The 19,200-nt window shown below is 48.1% G+C and overlaps 1 protein-coding gene across 2 annotated transcripts in view; it reads right to left on the bottom strand.

Annotated features, from left to right (window-relative positions):
- Etv5 (ETS variant transcription factor 5) overlaps positions 1–8,571 on the bottom strand; it is a 58,351-nt gene extending 49,780 nt beyond the window's left edge. The window contains exons 1-5 of one of the 2 annotated variants that reach the window (XM_052158597.1): positions 8,459–8,571; positions 5,583–5,705; positions 5,375–5,462; positions 5,203–5,250; positions 5,062–5,112 (exon numbers count right to left, since the gene is read on the bottom strand). In XM_052158597.1, coding sequence (XP_052014557.1) covers positions 5,062–5,112; positions 5,203–5,250; positions 5,375–5,462; positions 5,583–5,627 — 232 coding nt within the window. In that variant the 5' untranslated portion in view covers positions 5,628–5,705; positions 8,459–8,571. Of the gene's footprint in view, positions 1–5,061; positions 5,113–5,202; positions 5,251–5,374; positions 5,463–5,582; positions 5,706–6,249; positions 6,301–8,458 lie in introns of those variants that run through there. The other variant, XM_052158598.1, reaches the window with a different exon arrangement.
- Between the last annotated feature and the right edge of the window lie 10,629 nt (positions 8,572–19,200).

Here is a 19,200-nt window from a genome sequence, read left to right as displayed (position 1 = left end):
GCTCGCCCAGGAGGGGAGTGCCAGCCTGAGGCTGCTCCCTCACTACCATTAGAACTCAAGAAATGCATGAAGAACCATCTCTCACACACCCAAACTTACCTCACCCACAGGGATGCTCTTTACTGGGAGCTGTAACACAATAATGATAGAATGAGGCAGAAGAGGCTGCAGATAGCACGAGGCCTCTCTCGGCTTTACAGTCCCTGCCTCTTCATCTTGTAAAGAGGAAGGACGCTGGAGAATGGGGTTAAATGGTGATTTCTTGATGGACACCAGGATTTTGTTATTCCTGGCACCCACAGGGCTGATTTGCCTGTCGGGTAGATTAATTTCCCCCTCTCAGGGCTTTTTCATCAAATACAAAGGACTGCAAAGGCTTCTGGGCTCTACTGGACAAGAGTAAGAGAAAAACCATTGTTTTAAATACCATATGGCCCTCGTTTAGATCAATGGTCTTAGGTCCCTATGCTAGAGGCTATGAAACTAGGAATGAGCACTAATCATTTAGGGCCCAGTTGGCAGCAGGTCTAGCTGGCAAAGCCTCTACAAAGCCTGGGGGTCAGTCATCTCACCTCCATGCTTCCCCTCCATCACCCCCCCCCACCAGCCCTCTACCCCTCCCCCCAGCTCAGTACCACTGCCTTCTGAAAAACACAACAGTCTTGACTGCCAAGCAGTCTCTTCCTAGGGCACCCACAGTTTCTTTCTGACCTTCTAACAACACATTTAAGATTCCTTTTCCTTCCAGATGGCCTCACTCCACTGAGCAAGCAGCGCCCTGTCCCCACAGGCCATGGCTAGATCTCTGTGGTAAGGGCTCCAGTGTCATTTCCCTATCTGCTGTTGAGGCCCCAGGGCTAACTGGCTAAGTGTTAACCCGACTTCCCAGTCATCCACAGCACTGTACCTATGAAAAGCTGACTTTTAACAATTGGCTGGTCCTTGGGAAATTACTCGAACTTCCGGGAAGTCCTATCCCCCACCCCCATTTTTTAACTGGGGGGGGGGGAGAGGAGGAAATGGGGTCATCCCCATTCAGAGTTTGTGAGTTTGGCACAGACTATGACTACAATGAGATTTAACACTCCCACTCCTCAGCATCAACTATTTCAGTTACTCAAGATGCTGGTAATTATTACAGTGCTACCATTGAAACGAATGAGATGTTAAAAGACAAAAACAAACAAACAAAACCAAAACACTCGAAACCTGCATTGAAAAAAACCACTCATTAGTAACCAGGAAGTTAGCTCAGAGAAACCATGATATCAGCTTCCTCTCTCCACAGCAGAGAACCAAAGTATTCTCGGTGTCAATCCTATCTGTGGCTTTGACTGGATTCTGTAAAAATATGTAGGAAACGGGTGGAGAGAGCTACAGAGACTCCAGAGCTCATGGAGTGGTGTAACATGTGGTCTGTGACGAACTATTTTATGCATGCATGCATGCATGCACGCACTTCACAGGACTCCCAGCTCTACATCTTTCCGTATGCTAATGCACCTTTAAGGAACTAAGTCAGTTTTAACAGCGTTTCTGTTTTGTATCTCTTCCAAGCCCTAAATGGAAAACCTCTATTTGCTCATCTGTGCAACAGCCTTCTCTGAAGTGTGGGCAGGAAGGCCAGTGACCTCCCCAACACTTCCCTGAAACCCACCTCCTAGACCTTAAACTAAAAATGACTACAGCTTTCCTTGAAAACTAGATTGTTATTGTAAAAACCTTTACCGTTTGTTTCACCGGATTCTATTTTCACCCAAAGTACATGTTGGTATTTTCAAACTATCCCTTCAAGGAGTTCCAGCTCAATCTGGGATCTTCAAGTCATATCTCTGGAACAATAGATTATTATGGGGTGGTGGGCACTGACAGACCTCCCAGGCTCTAGAGCAGCAGTTCTCAACCTGTGGGCCACAACCCTTTTGGGGAGAGGTCACACACCACATAGCCCGCTGTTACATCACAATTCAAGACAGTAGCAAAATTACAGTTACGAAGTAGCAACAAAATGATTTTATGGTGGGAGGGGCACCATAACATGAGGGAGAAACTGTGTGTTATAGGATGCACTTTCTGTCCTCTTGATTTTAATTTTTAAATTTTCTAACAAGGAGCTAGCAAGAGAACTCAGAGGATAAAAGTACCTGCCACCAAGCCTGATGGCCCACACACAGGACAGAAAGAGAGAACCAACTCCCACAAATTATCCTCTAACCACCATAAGAAGGCTTGCCACACGGACACACCACATGTGCACACACTAAGCAAACAAATAAATAAAATATTAGGATGCCTTTCTAGGTAAGACATCCTTTACTGAGTGTGTATTCAAGAGACAGAGGTAAATTAAGCATGGCCGGAGGTGGGCTGGGTGTTTCTGTAAACTTACAATGGATCCACTTCTTTAAATCACACTTACAGGTAAATGTCTATAGGCAAGTTACCTGAATCTGGAAGCGTTAATATATCACCTCTTGGGAATTTGGCCTATACTGGTTCCCCGCCCCCCATCCCAGCATGGCTTTTCCAGAGGAGAGCTGGAAGAGCTGGTCCTCCACACAAGAACATGAAGAGTGCTCACAGGGAAGCAAGGCATGCAGTCCGACATCCATGGGCTCTACCAGCTCCAGCAGGGGTCCCTGATCAGTATGAACCTGAACTTATAATCATACACAGGCAGCCTGCATGGAGGGCTCTGGGCTACCCAGGCCATGGGGGTGGGGACTCAAGCCTCAGATCTCGAGCCTATTTGATCCCCCACCCCTGCCCCCTTCTACCTCAAGAAGAGTCAGGGGAAGGAATTCCGAAGAGGCGAAGAGGCGTTTTAAGGCTACTCAACCATCCGTTTTATCCTTTTAAATGTAGACAAGCTCAACATTAAGCAGTTAAGACAAAAAAAGGCAAGCAAATAAAACAAGCAAATAAACAAACCCCATCGTGTTTGGTAGGTAAGGAGCGCTCCCTAACACCTGCATTTAAGGTACAGTGTTTTAATTAAAGAACCTAGCACATTCTACATGCTGAGCAGGCATGATTCCTAGAGCACCAAGACACACTCACTGATCTCTTTGCTCTCACCTATTCCCACAGATAAGAATCTCTGCAGACAGAAACTCTGCTGGCTGTCATCCCTCCTCCCAGAAGAACAGGCAAAGCTTGCAATCAATCTAAGCCCAGCTGTCTCACCTCCCCTTTAACCCTTGTGGGCCACAGAGAAACAAACAGTGTAATAAAAGCATTTCAAAGAAACTCGGCCACACAAGCCCAATCCCCAGCAGGCTGCAGCTTACTGTGGTTCTGGGTAAGAACTGAAAAGGCAGAGCAAAACTGCCAAGACAGAAACAAGTTGAGTCCAGACTCTGTCACCATCCAAACATCCTCCCACCCCCACCCCCACCTCGACCACACGGGTTTATCACTATGTAGCCTTTCAATGGCAACAATCACTTGAAAGCAATCCAAGGGCAAAAATAAGCATTTCCTTTTGAACAGACAACCTCCGCAGCAAGCTGAAGTTGTCGTAAATCTATGGTGACAGCCTATTCCGTTTTTTCCAAGTTTCATGGCATTCTACCTTGAACATGAGGGCTATCATTACAGAATACTTAGCTGCTACCTCTGTTCTTTTAGCTAATACATTTAGAGTACCCTGCTTTTCAACAGACCCAGATACTCCCTCTCTCTCCCGGTGACATTTTCCTGCACACATGCACCCCAGAGATAAAACAAAGCTGAGAAGAATCTGTTGCTGCAAAATAAGAAATCAAATCCCAGCCTGGCTCAGGTGCTTGCTATTATAAACTATGACTAAGAGACATGAATCTCTCTATGATGCAACTCTCAAGAGAGGCAGCACTCTCCAGACCGCTCTTAAACCTGCTCATTCGCCAGTGACTAATGCTTCTCTAGAGCAGCTCTGCGCTGCTCCAATTTCATCAGCCAGCTTTGTCCTTGGTAGCAGTGCCTGGACCATGGAGCTCCTGAGCCTGTGGAGGAGAGCCGGGAAAGGGCAGAGCCAAGCTAACACGCCCTGGCAGCCTCACGAGCCAGCCGTGTGCGGGACTCCTTGCTGACCTATCTTAAGGAGCAAGCGATCTTAAGGATTAAGAAAAAGGCTTTACTTGACAGTAAGGTCCCCCAACAACCACATGAAAAATGAGAGCAAAACAAGTCACTCGGTGCCCGCCCTTTGTTAGCTTAGGAGAAACAAAACTGACATGTTAGGTGGAACCACAATTAACAGAAATTGTCCAGGAAGTACGCGCGCTGGACCGGTCAAAGGGAAAAAAGAGTCAGATTCTTCCCTGGCTTTGCCTAAATTTATAACTCTTCTTTTGCAATGCTAGGGGGCTGAGCTTGGAACTTTTGCTGTACATGCTAGGCAGGTTCTATACTACTGAGCTATAGCCTCAGCCCAAAGACTTAATTTAGAAGACAAAACGAAAAATGGATTTGAAGAAAATGTTGATTTATAGGCACTGGGGGCTGGAAAGATGGCTCAGTAGTTAAGAACACGTGCTGCTCTGGTTCTGGAGGACCTGAGTTCAGTTCCCAGCACACTGTGCTCATAATCTCCTGTAACTCTAATTCCTGGGGTCCTGACACCCTCTTCTGGGCTCTGCAAGAACCTACACCCCACACAGTACAATGCGTGTGTGTGTGTGTGTGTTATGTGTGTGTGTGTCTGTATGTGTGTGTGTTGAGTGTGAGAGAAAGAGTATATGTGTGTGTCCTCAACTCACACATATCTAAAAACAAGCAGATGTTTGACACAGAATCTTAGCTAGTATCCTAACTTAAAATTCTGGAGTTCAAACTGTAAGGTAAAAAGAAATTTTACTGAAATTAATATTGAGTAAATAGTACATTCAACAGAGCCAGAAATTGTATCAACAAAAAAAATGAGACAAGTCTTCGGGAGTAACCCTAAATTATTAAAATGCATGCACACCACTGTCCAAATCTTTTGGCTATTGACGAAGAATGAACATATTCTGGATGGAAATAATCCAAAGCCAAACAATTTCAGAACAAATGTGTCACAGACACCAAGGTACTTACAGTTATCAGACTGAAAATCTGGGACAAACTGCTCGTCATCAGGTACTTGAGCTGGAAAGAGAGTTCTGTTTTAGATCTTTGCATTTTACTAAAAGGCACAGTTAAATGCTTGCATGGAAAACAGAAGGTCTAGAAACTTGCCTTCAGCTAACCAAGCCTCTTGAAGTTGGCTAAGATCCTGAAACAGCTCTGTAAACAAACAAAAGAAGACTCAAAATGGGGCTATTTCTGTGCTAAGGAGCATCCAGGAGTCTGCACATCAGGGTCCGTGTGATCTGAGGAAGCCAAAGCGCACAGGGGGAAACTCCACTACCTTCAGAATCGTGAGCCAGATCTGTGTCCACAAACTTCCTCTTTCTGTCAATCACAGGTCGCCCTCGACAGTCCTCTGATCTAGATTTCTGAAAGAGGCCAAAAAATGAAGATTCAAATGCAGGAAAGAGGTGCAGAGAGGGTCCACCCACTTCTCCAGGGAGGGGAAAACATACCACAGAGGTCAAGGACAAAACAGGACAACTCACCCCTGGGACCATAAAAGGGACTTGCTGATCACAAAACCCATCCATGGTGCTTCCAAAGTCTCTGCTACCACTTTGAAAGGCTTCAGCATTGAGTAGTTTCTTGGGAGTGGTAAAGAGATCCTCCTGTAACATGGATTTGGGAGATTTAAACTGTGGCGGGGGTGGGGTGGAGTAATATACAATTCTTTCCTTCTTCCCTGTGTAAGCATCTCACCTCTCTGAGGTCTCTAAACATACTTACACATACACACACACACACACACACACACACACACACACTTTAGTATTGCCTGCCTGCCTACCACAAAAGCCAAAACCAACCAAATCCCTCAGCTTACTTGCACTGAAAAATGACCTTGCAGGACATTTGTTCCAGTGTTTTTGTTTTGTTTTTTAGGTAAGTTTTTAATTAAGATTTGCTACTTTAAGTGACAAGAACTAGGGAAACTGGGTGTTACATATTCCAAATTATTGGCAATGAAGAAACTAACATGCATGGTGTTTCTCAAAGCATGTTGTAGGTTTTTTTGTAGGTTTATGGTAAAAACACTAAGTACAGTTCCAGGAACAAATTGATCAGAAGTACGCGCGCACGCACACACACACACACACACACACACACACGATTCTTTATTTAAACCCAAACCGTCTGTCCAAACAGGTGTACCTGAAATGACACAGCATCTCCATGGCAACCTACAAAGATTAGCTGCCATCTACTCAACTTCTAAATAAAACATCTATAAAAATGAGAGATAAAGGAAATTCAATTCCACTGCACATATTTAAACATCTCTACCAAAAGGAGAAAGAAAAGGAAAAAAAATAAAACAACAAAAACCATTAAACCCCTTTAATGCAAAAGTATCCATGGAAAAAAAGTCTCTGTTCTACAATGACCTCAAGTCTTTAACAAAAACAGTCAAACACTGTTAAGAGCTGGGCTTGAAGGTAACTAAATCAAGAGGAAAGACACTTTTCTAGCATGGGAAGAATTAGCTAGCAAGTTTGGGTGTCACCTTCCTAAATACTTAATTTTTCAAGTGAAAACTCAGGTCAAAAAAAACCAAGAATTCATTCACCTCAGCTCTAAATAATAGGCCTAACGGGCATTTTCTTTTAAGTTGTACACAAACTAGGGAACTTATTTCACAGTAAGCATTTCCATCTGACTTGTTTTTCACGCTGCGAGGCCCGTATCAAATTTTCATAAGTGAGCAGGATACAAGAAAACCCTTCACAGCCAGCACTTGGCCCAAGTCATCAGCTGTTTTCAAAGTCAAAGGAAAGAGAGTTCACAACTTCCTAGAAAAACACTCCTGCCAGCTTGCCTTCCACACAGTGCAAACATCGTTGAGAATGAGGCCTCTCTTGAATGTCACCAACCAGTACCAAATCTGAGAAACCTTCGTAGACAGTGGAGAAGCATGAAAGAATTCTGTGTTGTATTTTTAAAAAAATCTGCCTGCCTAAGTTGTGGCCTCATAAATTCTTAAATGTCTGTTGTGGGTTAAGAGAACGTGTAGGAAACCAAAGGGTAAAATATTTTTAGAATCTCATGATGCGCAAAAATATCCTTTGAAAAAAATTGGTAAAAAAGAAACTGCCCGAAGAGATTCCAAAAGCAGCATCGAGGATCGTCTAAGCAGCCCCTGGAGTTCAAGAGCTGGAAACATCGTGTTCAAAGTATCTTTTAAAAGCCTGCAGGGAAGGCTTCGGTTCATCCTGGAGTTTAAACCACTTCCTTTGTGTCGTCGTAGTCGCTCCCCCCAGCCCCCAAATCCCGGGTGCCCCCAGGAAAACTTTAACTGGGCGCAGCGACCGGATCGAGGCCCCTCCCCGTGGCGCGCAGCAAGCCTGGTTTTATGAATGGGAGAACGAGCCGCGGCCGCCACCGCAGGTAGAGGGCTGTAACTGGATCCCTCGCGCCGGGCCCCATTCACAAAACAAGACACACTTCCACCCAATTCCCAGCCTTCCCATTCATGAAAACTCCTTCAGCTGCGCCCCCGCCCCCACTCCCAACGCAGGCTTAGCCTCCGACGCAGGCCCCTCACCCCAGCGTTTTAGGAAGAAAGCTCAATGCTTCATTCACAAAAAAAGGGAGGAAAAAAAAAGCCTCAGAGCTCAGAGCCCAAGAAAGAAACCTGCTTCATTCATAAAGTCACCCACATTCAGAAAACGAGGTGCAGCGCTGGGCGATACCAGCCGCCTCTAATTTACTTCCGATCCCACATGCCTCCCCCCAATCACCCCCTACTCAATCACTACCCCCTTTGCGAGGCAGACCCCCAATCATTCACGAGGTTCCAGCATCACTCTTGGCCGCCTCGGAACCGGTTCTCTCCTCCCCAGGCCGAGGCTCAGGCGGCCCCAATACCCTCAGCCCTCAGAGGAGGGTGTGGGGGGCTGCGGGCCCGCTGCCCAGTCTCCAACTTGCCAGGCCTGCAGAAGTTCGGGCAGATCCTGCACCCGCAGGCTGCACATGTCGGTGTCATTTAACTCTCGGGGTTCTGAAGCAGCACCCTGAAACTGCCGCTCGCTCCCCCCACCCCCCACATAAGAGTCGCGGAGCGTTTCTTCTCGCGAGCCTCCCAGGGCCCTCGGGGGCCCACAACTCCGCGCCCCGCACCCCGTTCTTGCACCCCGCTTCCGTAGCTTGCGCCCCGCACCCTGCTCCCTGCACCCGCTCCAGCACCCCGGGTGCCTCCTCCGCGACGTGCGGAAACCCGCTCTCCGCTCGCTCCGGAACCGCTAGCCGCCCCCGCCCGATGCCTCCTAGAAACCGAACCGAACCGGGCCTCGGGGGGAGGGGGCATCTAGCTCCGGGAGTCACCCCAATAACGCCCAGCTGAGGACCCGGAACCAGCCCGCACCTGAGCGGCCACTCCGCGCGCTCGTCTGCGCGACTCGGTGGCGGGCTGGGCCGCAGCGATCCGGGCTGAGGACCGCTCCGCGCGCCGGCCTCCGGACTCTGCGCCGCCCTGCAACCCGCTGCAGCACTGGCCCGGCCCCCCGCCGGCTCCGCCCGCCGCCATTGGCCCGCGGCCCAGAGCACACACATTCCCATTGGTCCGCGGCCGTCCCTGCAGCTGCCCATCACCTCTTGTTTACCCTGTCTTCAGGCAAATCCAGCTGGGCCGCCCCATCAACTGCGGCGCCCATTGGCTAACGGTCGGCCTCCCTCAACGCCCTCAGAGGTCTGTTTTACATAATTTATGCGCTGGGCGCCATTGACCAATCAGCACCGGCTTGTTTATATAATGAATGTAAGGACGTTTTTCATTCATAAAAAACGCGACCTGAGGGGGAGCTTAGCTGAGTCAGTGAAGCTCTTAAAGGGGCCACTAGCGAAGTTCCCCCTGGCCTCGGCCTGCGCCGCTCCTCCCGCCACCCCCGCGCGGGGCCGCTTGGCGCCAGGCGTTCGCAGCTGCAGCAGCGAGCTAAGTTATCATTTTAGAACTCAGGCGAGAGGAATTCGTCATTCCACACACAGAAACTCGCTGACCCGCCTGGGCGTTCGGCCCATAGAAACACAGAAAACGGAAACGGAGCCCTCTAATCTTAGCTACCTTAAAGAGAAGCCTTAATTTTTTTTAAACCAGGTTTCAGTGGAAAGAATAAGGAGTTATCTTCCTTTAAAAACCTGAGCTTTTCCAGATCTTAGTTAGTGTTTCATGTTGCCAAAGCCTAAGCCCATACCCGATCGCGTCTTCTCGGGCTAATTACGTCCGAGCTCTGCAGGCAAGAGGCTTCAGCCCGAAATCCGGTTCGTGGACGGCACCGGACCGGTAGAGGGCCTGGAAAGAACAAATCCCTTTGAAACGTTCGTGCCGTTAGATCGTTTGCTTCCCTCCCAGGCTGCTTGTTTTCCATTAAAGTGTTGAATGCAAGATGGTGTGTTTGCGAATTAGATCCCGTGCAGCTGGGAACCGGGAGAAGCAGCGTCGCTTGCCAAAAGATCGGGCATTGACTGCAGTTGTTGAGATTCTTAACAGGGTGTTCCAGGAAACAAATAAAACAATCCTCTACCCTTCCAACTCCTCGTCCTGCTCCTGTTACCAACAATGGCCGTTCTTTTCTTTTCCCAAGGATGCTAGGATGCTTGTGAGCCAGTTCTGTTCTGTACTAACCCGGGAGCAGGGTGTCAACGTTTGGAGAACCTCAGCAAAGCAGGTCCAAAGTTGTTACCCTACGGGTGCCCAGTGCCCCACTGTGGAGGAACACAAGGTGTGGATTTCTAGTCCGAGGCCCCAAAGCTTGGCACTTGGTGTGTTGGTTACAGTCCTTGACCGATTTGAACGCTGGGATGAGACCTGGACCCAGGGTCAGCGGGCTGAGTTATCAGTTTTGCCAAAGACTGGGAAGGGCACCAGTTGAAGTGTGGGCAGGTGCTTTGAACTTTTAACGAGCAGTTCCTTGATATTTAATTTCCTGCTTGTGCACTGTGCTTCCCTTAGCTCCTCTTCTAGTTGGTGGCTGTAGAGTTTGTCCTCGTGTTCCCGTGCTCCTGGCTTGCTTCTGACGTCCTGAAGGCTTTCAGTCCAGCTTCTTGCAAGGCCCACGCTAGTTCCAGATTGGTCTGCACCCCACCGCCATCCCTCCCTGTTCTTATCCCAGGCCAAGCTCCTGTCTGGTTGAAATTTCTTCAAGAGTTTCCTCCTTCTCCCCTTTGCTTACTTGTCTGGGTCCTGGCTCTCTGAAAGCTCGTGGCTTGCTGTGGAAGCTCTCAGTAGTTCCTTCGCATCCCGACACTCCATGCCTTGATGTGGCTCTTGTGACCTTTGCCTCAGACCAAAGCTCTCCATTCCTCCTCAGGAAGAGAAATTTGGAAGTTTATAGGTTGTGAGGCAGTAAACAGGGGCTAACTGGAGTGAGGGGAGGTATTGTGTGTCATATTTGACTGATTTATTGTTACTCTTTGAGACAGGGCCTTGCTATGTAGCTGGTTTGGCCTGGGTCTCACTATGTAGCCCAAACTCACCTCCCATTCTCTAGTCTTTCCTTCCTCCTAAGTGTTGGGAAGGCAGTCTTGTGCCAGCAGTCCTGGGTGGGTAAGGTAGTTTGGAAAGATCATTGAGAGCTTGCCTAGAAGGCACAAGGTCCTGGGTTATAGACCCAGCACCATAGAAAAGAGAGAAGTTGATAGCTACAGTATCATATGTGGGGAGTTATGCTTCATTAAAGCTATTGGTGATTAATAACTTAGTCATCCAGCAAACATTTAGGTTGTACCAAATATTCATCCAGATCCTGTGCTGGGCCATAAATAAATAAATAAATAAGAGTCTATAGAGAGAATGAGATCCACGGGTTGCCTTGGATGGCCCACAGTCACACAATCCTCCACAGATGATCTCCACAGTGAGGCGGTGAGAACTATTAATATCTTCATTCTACAAATGAGAAACTAAGGCACAGCACTAGTCCGTCCATTGTTGAAAGTCGATAAGAAGAGGTCCCTCTCCAGAGCCCCCCACAGGAGTCCTACCTGTGACTGGGTTAAGCTAGTCACTGGGGAAGGACATCTGAACAGAGTCCAGAGGCCCCCAGGTTTCCCCACCCCCACCCCACCCCCACCTCACTGTCTTTCTCTTGTTATCTCTGCCAGATATGAGTGTTAAGGTTAGTATGGGACGTTTCTGGTCGAGCGTGCTGGATCCCCTCCCCCTAAGAATGTATTTACATAGGGGATTTGTAGAGCAAGTGCTCTAATTATCATTCCTTCCCCTCCAGGAGAGAAACAGAGTCGGAAAAGGAAACAAAAAGAGACCCGCCCTCTGGGACATTCTTCTTGTGTCAATCTAGCCTTTGTCCTTGGGCAGTAGCAAAACTCGGTCACAATGAGAAACTAGACGCCTGTTCTTCACATTCAGTTTGCCGTGTCAGTTAAAGGAGACAATGGGGGGTGAGGGGAAGGGAGGAGGGGAGGCCCAAGCCTCGCTGCCTGCTTCCTCTTACAGGTCTGCTTTCTACGAGGTCCCTGCAAAAGGCCAAAGCAAGCTAGAGTGTAAGGCGCACAGCCCACCTGTATCCAACCCAGCCCAGCTGGTATCCAAACTGACGGGAGTGCTCCTGTCCCCGTGAGCCCTTGAGCCTTCTGAGTGTGGCCCTGGGGTGCAGGCGCATAGCCTCAAGTTTCTTCTTTTATAGTGTGGAGGAAACGGTTTGAAGACAAGCACTAAATGGTACAGAGATGTTTCCTTCAAGGGAAAGGTCAAGAATTTGGTCTTCTTTTCTTTTGCTTTCTTCCTTCCTTCTTTCCTTCCTTCCTTCCTTCCTTCCTTCCTTCCTTCCTTCCTTCCTTCCTTCCTTCCTTCCTTCCTTTCTTTCTTTTTGCTTTTTGTTGTTGTTGTTGTTTCCAGACAGGGTTTTTCTGTATAGCCCTGGCTGTCCTGGAACTCACTTTGTTGACCAGGCTGGCCTCGAACTCAGTCAGAAATCCAAAACAACAACAACAAAAACAAAAAACAAATCGGGGTCCTGTTGTTCCTTCCAGCCAGGGGAGAGTGAGATCCCCCAGTTACCAGGAACTTCCTCTGTTCAGTTCCACGCAAGCAGCGTTATTTCAGCCTATATCCCTTGTAAGGGTGCACTGTAATGATCACCTCTACTTTCTGGAGGTGAAGAAACAGAGGCACAGAAATACCACAGAGCCAGCCAGCCCAGAGCAGGAGCGTGTCACGGTCTAAATGGCTCCTGTCTCTACAAGGGTCTCTACTAGTGGTTCTACTTTGAGGGCAGCAAAATGTTTAGGAGGTGGTGGAAGCAGGCCCCGGGGACAGGCTTTTAGAGGTTACAGAGTAGACCCTGGCTTCGGAGCATCCTCACCACCTCTTGGTGTGTGTTCCGCCTCAGCGTGGACAGAGCTGCCCTTCCTGCCCAGCCGGACCGGAACTCACTGAGCCAAGGGCCAGAATAAATCTTCCCTCTCTTCAATTGTTTCAGTTGAGGTAATTTGGTCACATCAACCCCAAAATTAACTAATACAGAGTGTAGATCACACAGGGTTTCCCAGAGCCTGCTATTTAATCACTAGGCTGGGCAGTCCAGTCCCTTAGAAGCTGTACGCTTAAAGACAAGAGCCCACTTTGGGAAAGTCAGACTCTGTGGAAGCTTTGCCTAAAGCAAATCCTCCTAAAGCTGATCCTCCTAGCCGCCCTATGATAAGTATACCATCAGTCTCCCGTCTGCTAGATGTGGGAAGGAAGGCACAAAGGTTGGGAGGTTTTTTTTGTTTTGTTTTTTTTCAAGGGCATGTAGCTAGTAAGAGTGAGACTCAGAGCCTAGTGTAGATCCCAGAATCCCAGACAAGGGCTTGTTCTATGGTGCCCTACCGAGTTAGGTCCCCTCCTGGGGTCCCCCGCTCTGCATCTGCTACTCTCTCAGAGTAGCTCTCTGGAAACTTGCTCCAGAAATCCCACCCAGACTTCAGAATTATCCTGGGACAGCAGGATACACCTCAGAAGAAGAACTTATATTTCCGGAGCATCTTCCTTGTCCTAGACTCTCCACATGCAGTGTGTCATTCAGTGTCCCCAAGCCCTCTCATAGGCACCGCTAAAGCACAGTTTGCTGCTGGAAAACTGAGATTCAGTGTGAGGTGTTTAAAAACATGCCTGAAACCTGGGCACTGTACTGCAACCCTGTATTCCTGGTGCTGCAGGGGTGAGACAGAGGGCTCCCTGGGGCTCTCTGAGAGGCCAGCTTAGCCTATGTGCTGAGTGCCAGGCCTAGAGACAATGTCCTAAACAAACAAACAAACAACAAAAATGAAAAAGAAAGAAAAGAAAAGAAAAAAGGAAGGTGTATGTCATGCCTAACAATAATACTGACGAGTGTCCTCTAGTCTCCACACATGCACACACACTTGCACGCACACTGCAGCATGCACACATGCATGCCTGTGGTTTCTCATGGGAAGCAGCAGGCCAGCTTGAATGTCTGTTCCTAACCATCTGACTGGACGGTCCCATATCCTCTCCTGGCTTATCTCCTGAGCCAGTCTCCCTCCTGTCTTCTGCTAACACTCCAGCCTTAGATGTTATGAAACAATCACTCTCAGAAAAAGCTGAAAGAACACGAGAAATTAAGATTTCTGATGGGGGAGGATGTCTTCCTTAAGCCCCACCCCTCCACCAATACACACACACACACACACACACACACACAGACACACACACACACACACACAGCTTCACATTGCCTTTCATAACTAGATCCCACTCTGAAACAGGATCTACAGATCTGCAATCCCATGAGTTTATTTTGAGCCCATCCTCCACCTCTAGTTACAGACAGACATGCCTACTTGCGGAACCAGTCACATGTCAAACTTCTCTCTCTCTCTCTCTCTCTCTCTCTCTCTCAATCTTTTTCTCTCTCCTTCTCTCTGAAGGTCACAAGAATTGTCTGCCCCACATGAGGGACCCTCAGGCTACTGAGCATTGAAGGGAACCTGTGTCTGCTCTTTGGAGTTTTTCTGCTTCTCCACCTCCTACTGGCAACCAGAATTTGTAGTGTGTTAAAAGGGGGAGTTCTCCAGTCCCTTGGTGCCTTATGTCCATCTTAATTTTCTTCCTCTGATCTGGCAGCCTAGAAACCCCAAACCAAGCCAGGCATGGTAGCTCATGCTTGCAACTCCTAGCCCTTCGGAAACCTTCAAAACAAATGAGTTTGAAGTGGGCGTGGAGAGAGGACCCATGGGTTCCTAGCAAGGTCCTCTGTGCCTGCCCCAGTGATTCTGTAGAGGAACTTGTTGTGTGGACTCGGCAGATTCTATTTTGACTGACCTAGAGTCCGCTTTTTGCTTCCTTCTATGCCCTTGGTGGTGAGTGTCATATGAGCAGAAGTTTGGCCTTGCCGTGACCTTTTCAGACTTTATTCTCAACTCAAGAGCAGGGTATCTCATGCTTTGTTTGTTTGTTTGTTTGTTTGGTTGGTTGTTTGTTTGGTTGGTTGGTTGTCTGGTTGGTTGGTTGGTTGTCTGGTTGGTTGGTTGTTTGTCTGGTTGGTTGGTTGGTTGGTTGGTTGGTTGGTTGTCTGGTTGGTTGGTTGGTTCGTTGGTTGGTTGGTTGGTTGGTTGGTTGGTTGGTTGGTTGTCTGGTTGGTTGGTTGGTTGGTTGGTTGGTTGGTTGGTTGGTTGGTTGGTTGTCTGGTTGGTTGTCTGGTTGGTTGGTTGGTTGGTTGGTTGGTTGGTTGGTTTTGTCTGCCTGGTGCTATGAACGGTCTTGCTTCAGCATCTCCCAACAGCACTTCTGGAAGACTGAAGCTAAGGGATGAAGGACCTGAGGTGCAGAGGGCAAGCCGGGCTGTCCTTTGGCTCCTGCCCTGGTCTGTAGGCACCCACCTACACTGAGGCTCTGTGGGATCTACTGATGTGTGTGCGGTGTGTGTATTTTGAGTTGAACAATGGAGAAATAAACAGTGGTGACTGGTAGAAGTTGAAATACTCCGAGATCAGTGGATTTGATTCCTTGCCCTGACCTAGGAAGCCCAGCCTTAGCTTTCAGCCTGAATTAGGCTCCCTATCTATTGATAGGGAGAGCAAACTGATAGTAAGTATTAGAAACGAGCAAACATCTTCCCCAACACTCTCCTGTGCTGTTTGTGTGCTGTGCTTTGGCTCTGGGGAGAAGGAGCATTGGTTAAAACGGGAACCATCTCAAAGGTCTTCTTTCAACTCGCTCCTGCCCCTCCTATGCACCCATTCCCATCAAGAAGCCACACCAGGCCTCACTCATGTGGCCACACCTCTAATCCTGGCACTTGGCAAGCAAGGGCAGGCAGATCTCTGTGAGTCTGAGGCCAGCCCAGGCCTAAAGACTCAAAGCATTAGAGAAGTCCACCCTGGGCCAGCCCCGGTGCCTAGAATTGTTGGTGCGCTCAGCCTGTCCCTTCTTCCTGTTCCCCAGCTGTGTGTCATGGTGACAGGAGCCATGTGCTCCCCGGATCCTGAGGATCTGTAGTTATCTCAGCCTCCACGACATACCATTGCTGGATTTTGGGAGGCTGACTGGTCCGCATCTAACTCCCAGGGGGGGGTTTCAGATCAGGTTTAGACATTTCAGAGGGGGTCTGTTTGATCTATATACTTTTTTTTGTTATGTATAGCATGTACAGGAAAGTACATGGATTGTAAAGTATGGACAAAACAAGTTTTCCTAAAATACGGACCTCTGTGTCTGCATTCTCCACATGTCTTAGGTAGGTTTCTATCACTGAGGTAAAACCTCACAGCCCCAATCAACACAGGGAGGAAAACACTTATTTGACTTACAAATCCTGAGTCATAGTCCACTGAGGGAAGCCAGAGTCGGAACTCAAGGAGGAACAGAAGCAGAGGCCATAGAGGAGCCCTCCTTCTTGGCTTGCTTGCCCCCCCCACCCCACCCCCACCCCTTGCTCAGCTAACTTTCTTGTACCACCTAAGGCCTCCTGCTGGGGGAGGGGAGGGGACCACCAGTGAACTAAGCCCTCTCACATCAATGAGTCATCAAGAACGTGTCCTACAGCTCAGTCTGCTGGAGACATTTTCTCAATTGAGGTTCCTCTGCCCGGATGGCTCTATATTGCAACATGTTACCAAACCAAACCAAACCAAACCTATCTAGGACATCAGACTGAGAAACCAAACTTTACTAGCATACCTCCTCACCCTAACAGAAAGCCACTCCACCTCTAGGCAGCAAGCCCCCACCCCCACCCCCACCCCCCCCACCCCCCCACCCCCCCCCACACACACTTCCTTCTGCCTCAGATGCTACCATCTTAGCTTCTAAAAATTCATAGAAAAGTTGTATCTATTTTATCTATTTTTTTATATGTCATGGAAACAGAGTCACCCGTTACATTTTTACATCTGGCTTCTTGACATTGTATCTAAAAGAGTCATCAATTTGTAGTTATCCTTTGTTCTTTTTCTTTGTTGTGCAATATTCCATTGTATAAATGCCTCATTCCTTTTCTATGTTACACATTATCCCATTATATAACAAGCTTGTAGTTGGTCTAACTGTTTTACTGCTGCTTATGGAAGAATGGGTAGTTACTGGGCACATTCCAGCAGGACTCTTGTACATGCATTTTGGTTAACGTCAACCTAATTTTAATTGGTTCAAGTAAGGCCTACTTATAGGATTCATTCCTACTTCTTATCTCTTTGAAATAACAGGGGCTGCTGACAATATTTTTATTATTAAAAAGATATAGAATGGAAAGAAAAACCCCCAATGTTACTTCCTGGCCTGTATCCAGTTTTCCATAATCACTACTAACAGTTTATTCTATAGCAGCATGGGTATTTTCTGTTGTTCAGATAACCACAGTTAAATGTAATCATTACGACTATTACAAAACCACGTTAGATTTCATTGTGTGTCTTCATGTCCTCTGGTCCTGAGGAAGTGAAATTCATGTTGGTCACAGCTGAGGTGAAATGAATCTTGGTAAGACTTTAAAGCCACCCTGCCCCCAGCCTTTAGTCACTTAGGAGAATCCACATCTCACCCCAGTGCGGTTTCAAAGGACTGGCTCAAGTTTCCTAGTAGACTCATCCAACCTGTGTCTCCCAACTCCCCCTACAGAGCTCCTCCCCATCCAGGGCTTGGCAAAAGTGAAAAAGTAGAAGAACCACTCTCCAGTGTTCTTACCTGGGAAGAGTAGGGGGGCTGTGAGTGTTAGCCTTCTATCTAAGCTCCACCCCACCGGTACCTGGAAACAGCCAGATATGCTTCTCCCCACAATTACCTGGCAACAGCCAAGTAGGCCTGGCCCACTATGAAAGGGGCTGCTTGCCCCCCTTCCTCCCTTACTCATGCCTCTCTTGCCTCTCCCCCTCTGGCTTCCCCCTCTCTCCCCATTCCCTTCCTCCGTCTCTCTCCACATGGTCATGGCCGGCCTCTACTTCTCTACTCTCTCCCTCTCTCTGCCTTTCTCTGCCTCTACTACCCTCTTAGCTCCCCACCCCCCATGTCCTGAATAAACTCTATTCTATACTATACTGTCGTGTGTCTGGTCCCTCGGGGGAAGGGATGCCTTGGCATGGGCCCACCGAGGCACAACCTTCCCTATACCTCACCACACCCCCATAGAACATATTCTTAGACCTCTTTATCTTTTTATAAACACATGCTAACACTGGGGGCCCCTGGCTTGCCTGGTTTTCACCCATGTCTCTGGTTTCCCTCAGATAGACCCCAGTGCACCTGGAGCATGCAGCTATGGAAGATGAGCATCCTAAGGTTTCCGGTATCCCACCGGTCCATCAAGTTACATCCTGGTTGGGAGAATTCTACACGCACTCTGACTGGAACCCCCTCTGGCTCTTCCTCCACGTTCGCTCGTGTTCCTTCCATAACCTAATTGTTCTGTATATTTATCTGAGTTTCATCTTGTCTTTTCCTCTTAGCTATGTTTACCTTGAATGTGGAAGCTGACCTCAGGGCCTGCTCTGACCACAGAGCCTGCCTGTGTCGTGATAGGATATAAACGCTAAATATGGCTTCTCCTTCCTCCCTACATGTTACACTGCTTTTAATGACAAGATGTAGTTTTTCATTACAAGATCCATGTTTTACCTGTTCTGGCCTATGCAACCCCGACTAGAACATGGGTAGCATTCACTAACACCCGTGTGTATCCCTTGTAAATGTGAATGGTAACCAGGTAGTCCATATGGCAGTGTGGTTATAGCTCCAGAGTCTGGAGGAAGGCACCTGCATAGCCTGCCGTCCTTCTCAGGGAGACGCTTCCTGTAGAAAGCATTATCTCAGTGTTTCCCCTCCTCGTGCTTTGTGTCTTCATCCTCACAGACTGCCAGAGAAGTGCAAAGGTTCTGTCGGATCCACACAGAGACACAAGACCTCAGGGTGATGGGATCCTGCGCGAGGCTCGAGTGGTCTTGGCACAAAGGAGCATGGTGACAGGGGCAGAATGTGTGACAAAGGGCACAAGTGTGCTTTAGTGTGGGGCATGTCGCAGGGAAAGGGCTGTGGTGTGTCTGACACAGTCGTTGGCAATGCTTTGCTCACAGCAATCAAGTTTTTCCAAGCAGAGCTTCATGTTTTGTTTTGTTTTTTGTTTTTGTTTTTTTTAAGATTATCACCAAGGACTGGAAAGTTGACTTAGGAGCACTCGCTGGTCTTCCAGAGGACTGGAGTTCAGTCCCCGGCACCCACATCAGTCAGCTTACAACTGCCTATAATATAGAGCTCCGGCAGGGGCAAGGTGTGTCTGACAACCTCTTCTGGCCTCTGCAGGCAGGTGCCCAAGCATACATACTGTACTTACACACACATATACATGTAAATATAATTCAATATTCTAAAAAGAAATAAAAGACTATCCTGAAAGCATGTGACATTTATTACATGAACCAAGACACTGAATTAATAGAAACTGGGAAGGTTATGAAAGGCCACAACCCCCCCCCACACACACACACGTTTATGAAATGCATGAGCTGTGGAGGGACGTGTGCTGAGCTGTCCCCGAGACTTTCCGTGATTAGCCACTCGGGACTTGTTCTCTTGCCACCTGTGAGTTTTCCCAGGAGACAGGCAAAGCTGCGGGTAACAAAAATTTAACATACATTGTTGGGAAAAACTTTAACATTGAG

Source organism: Apodemus sylvaticus, chromosome 15 (genome assembly GCF_947179515.1).
Source record: "Apodemus sylvaticus chromosome 15, mApoSyl1.1, whole genome shotgun sequence".
NCBI lineage: Eukaryota > Metazoa > Chordata > Mammalia > Rodentia > Muridae > Apodemus > Apodemus sylvaticus.
The sequence above is the reverse complement of the archived record's forward strand: the minus strand, read 5'-3'. Positions and strand labels throughout refer to the sequence as shown.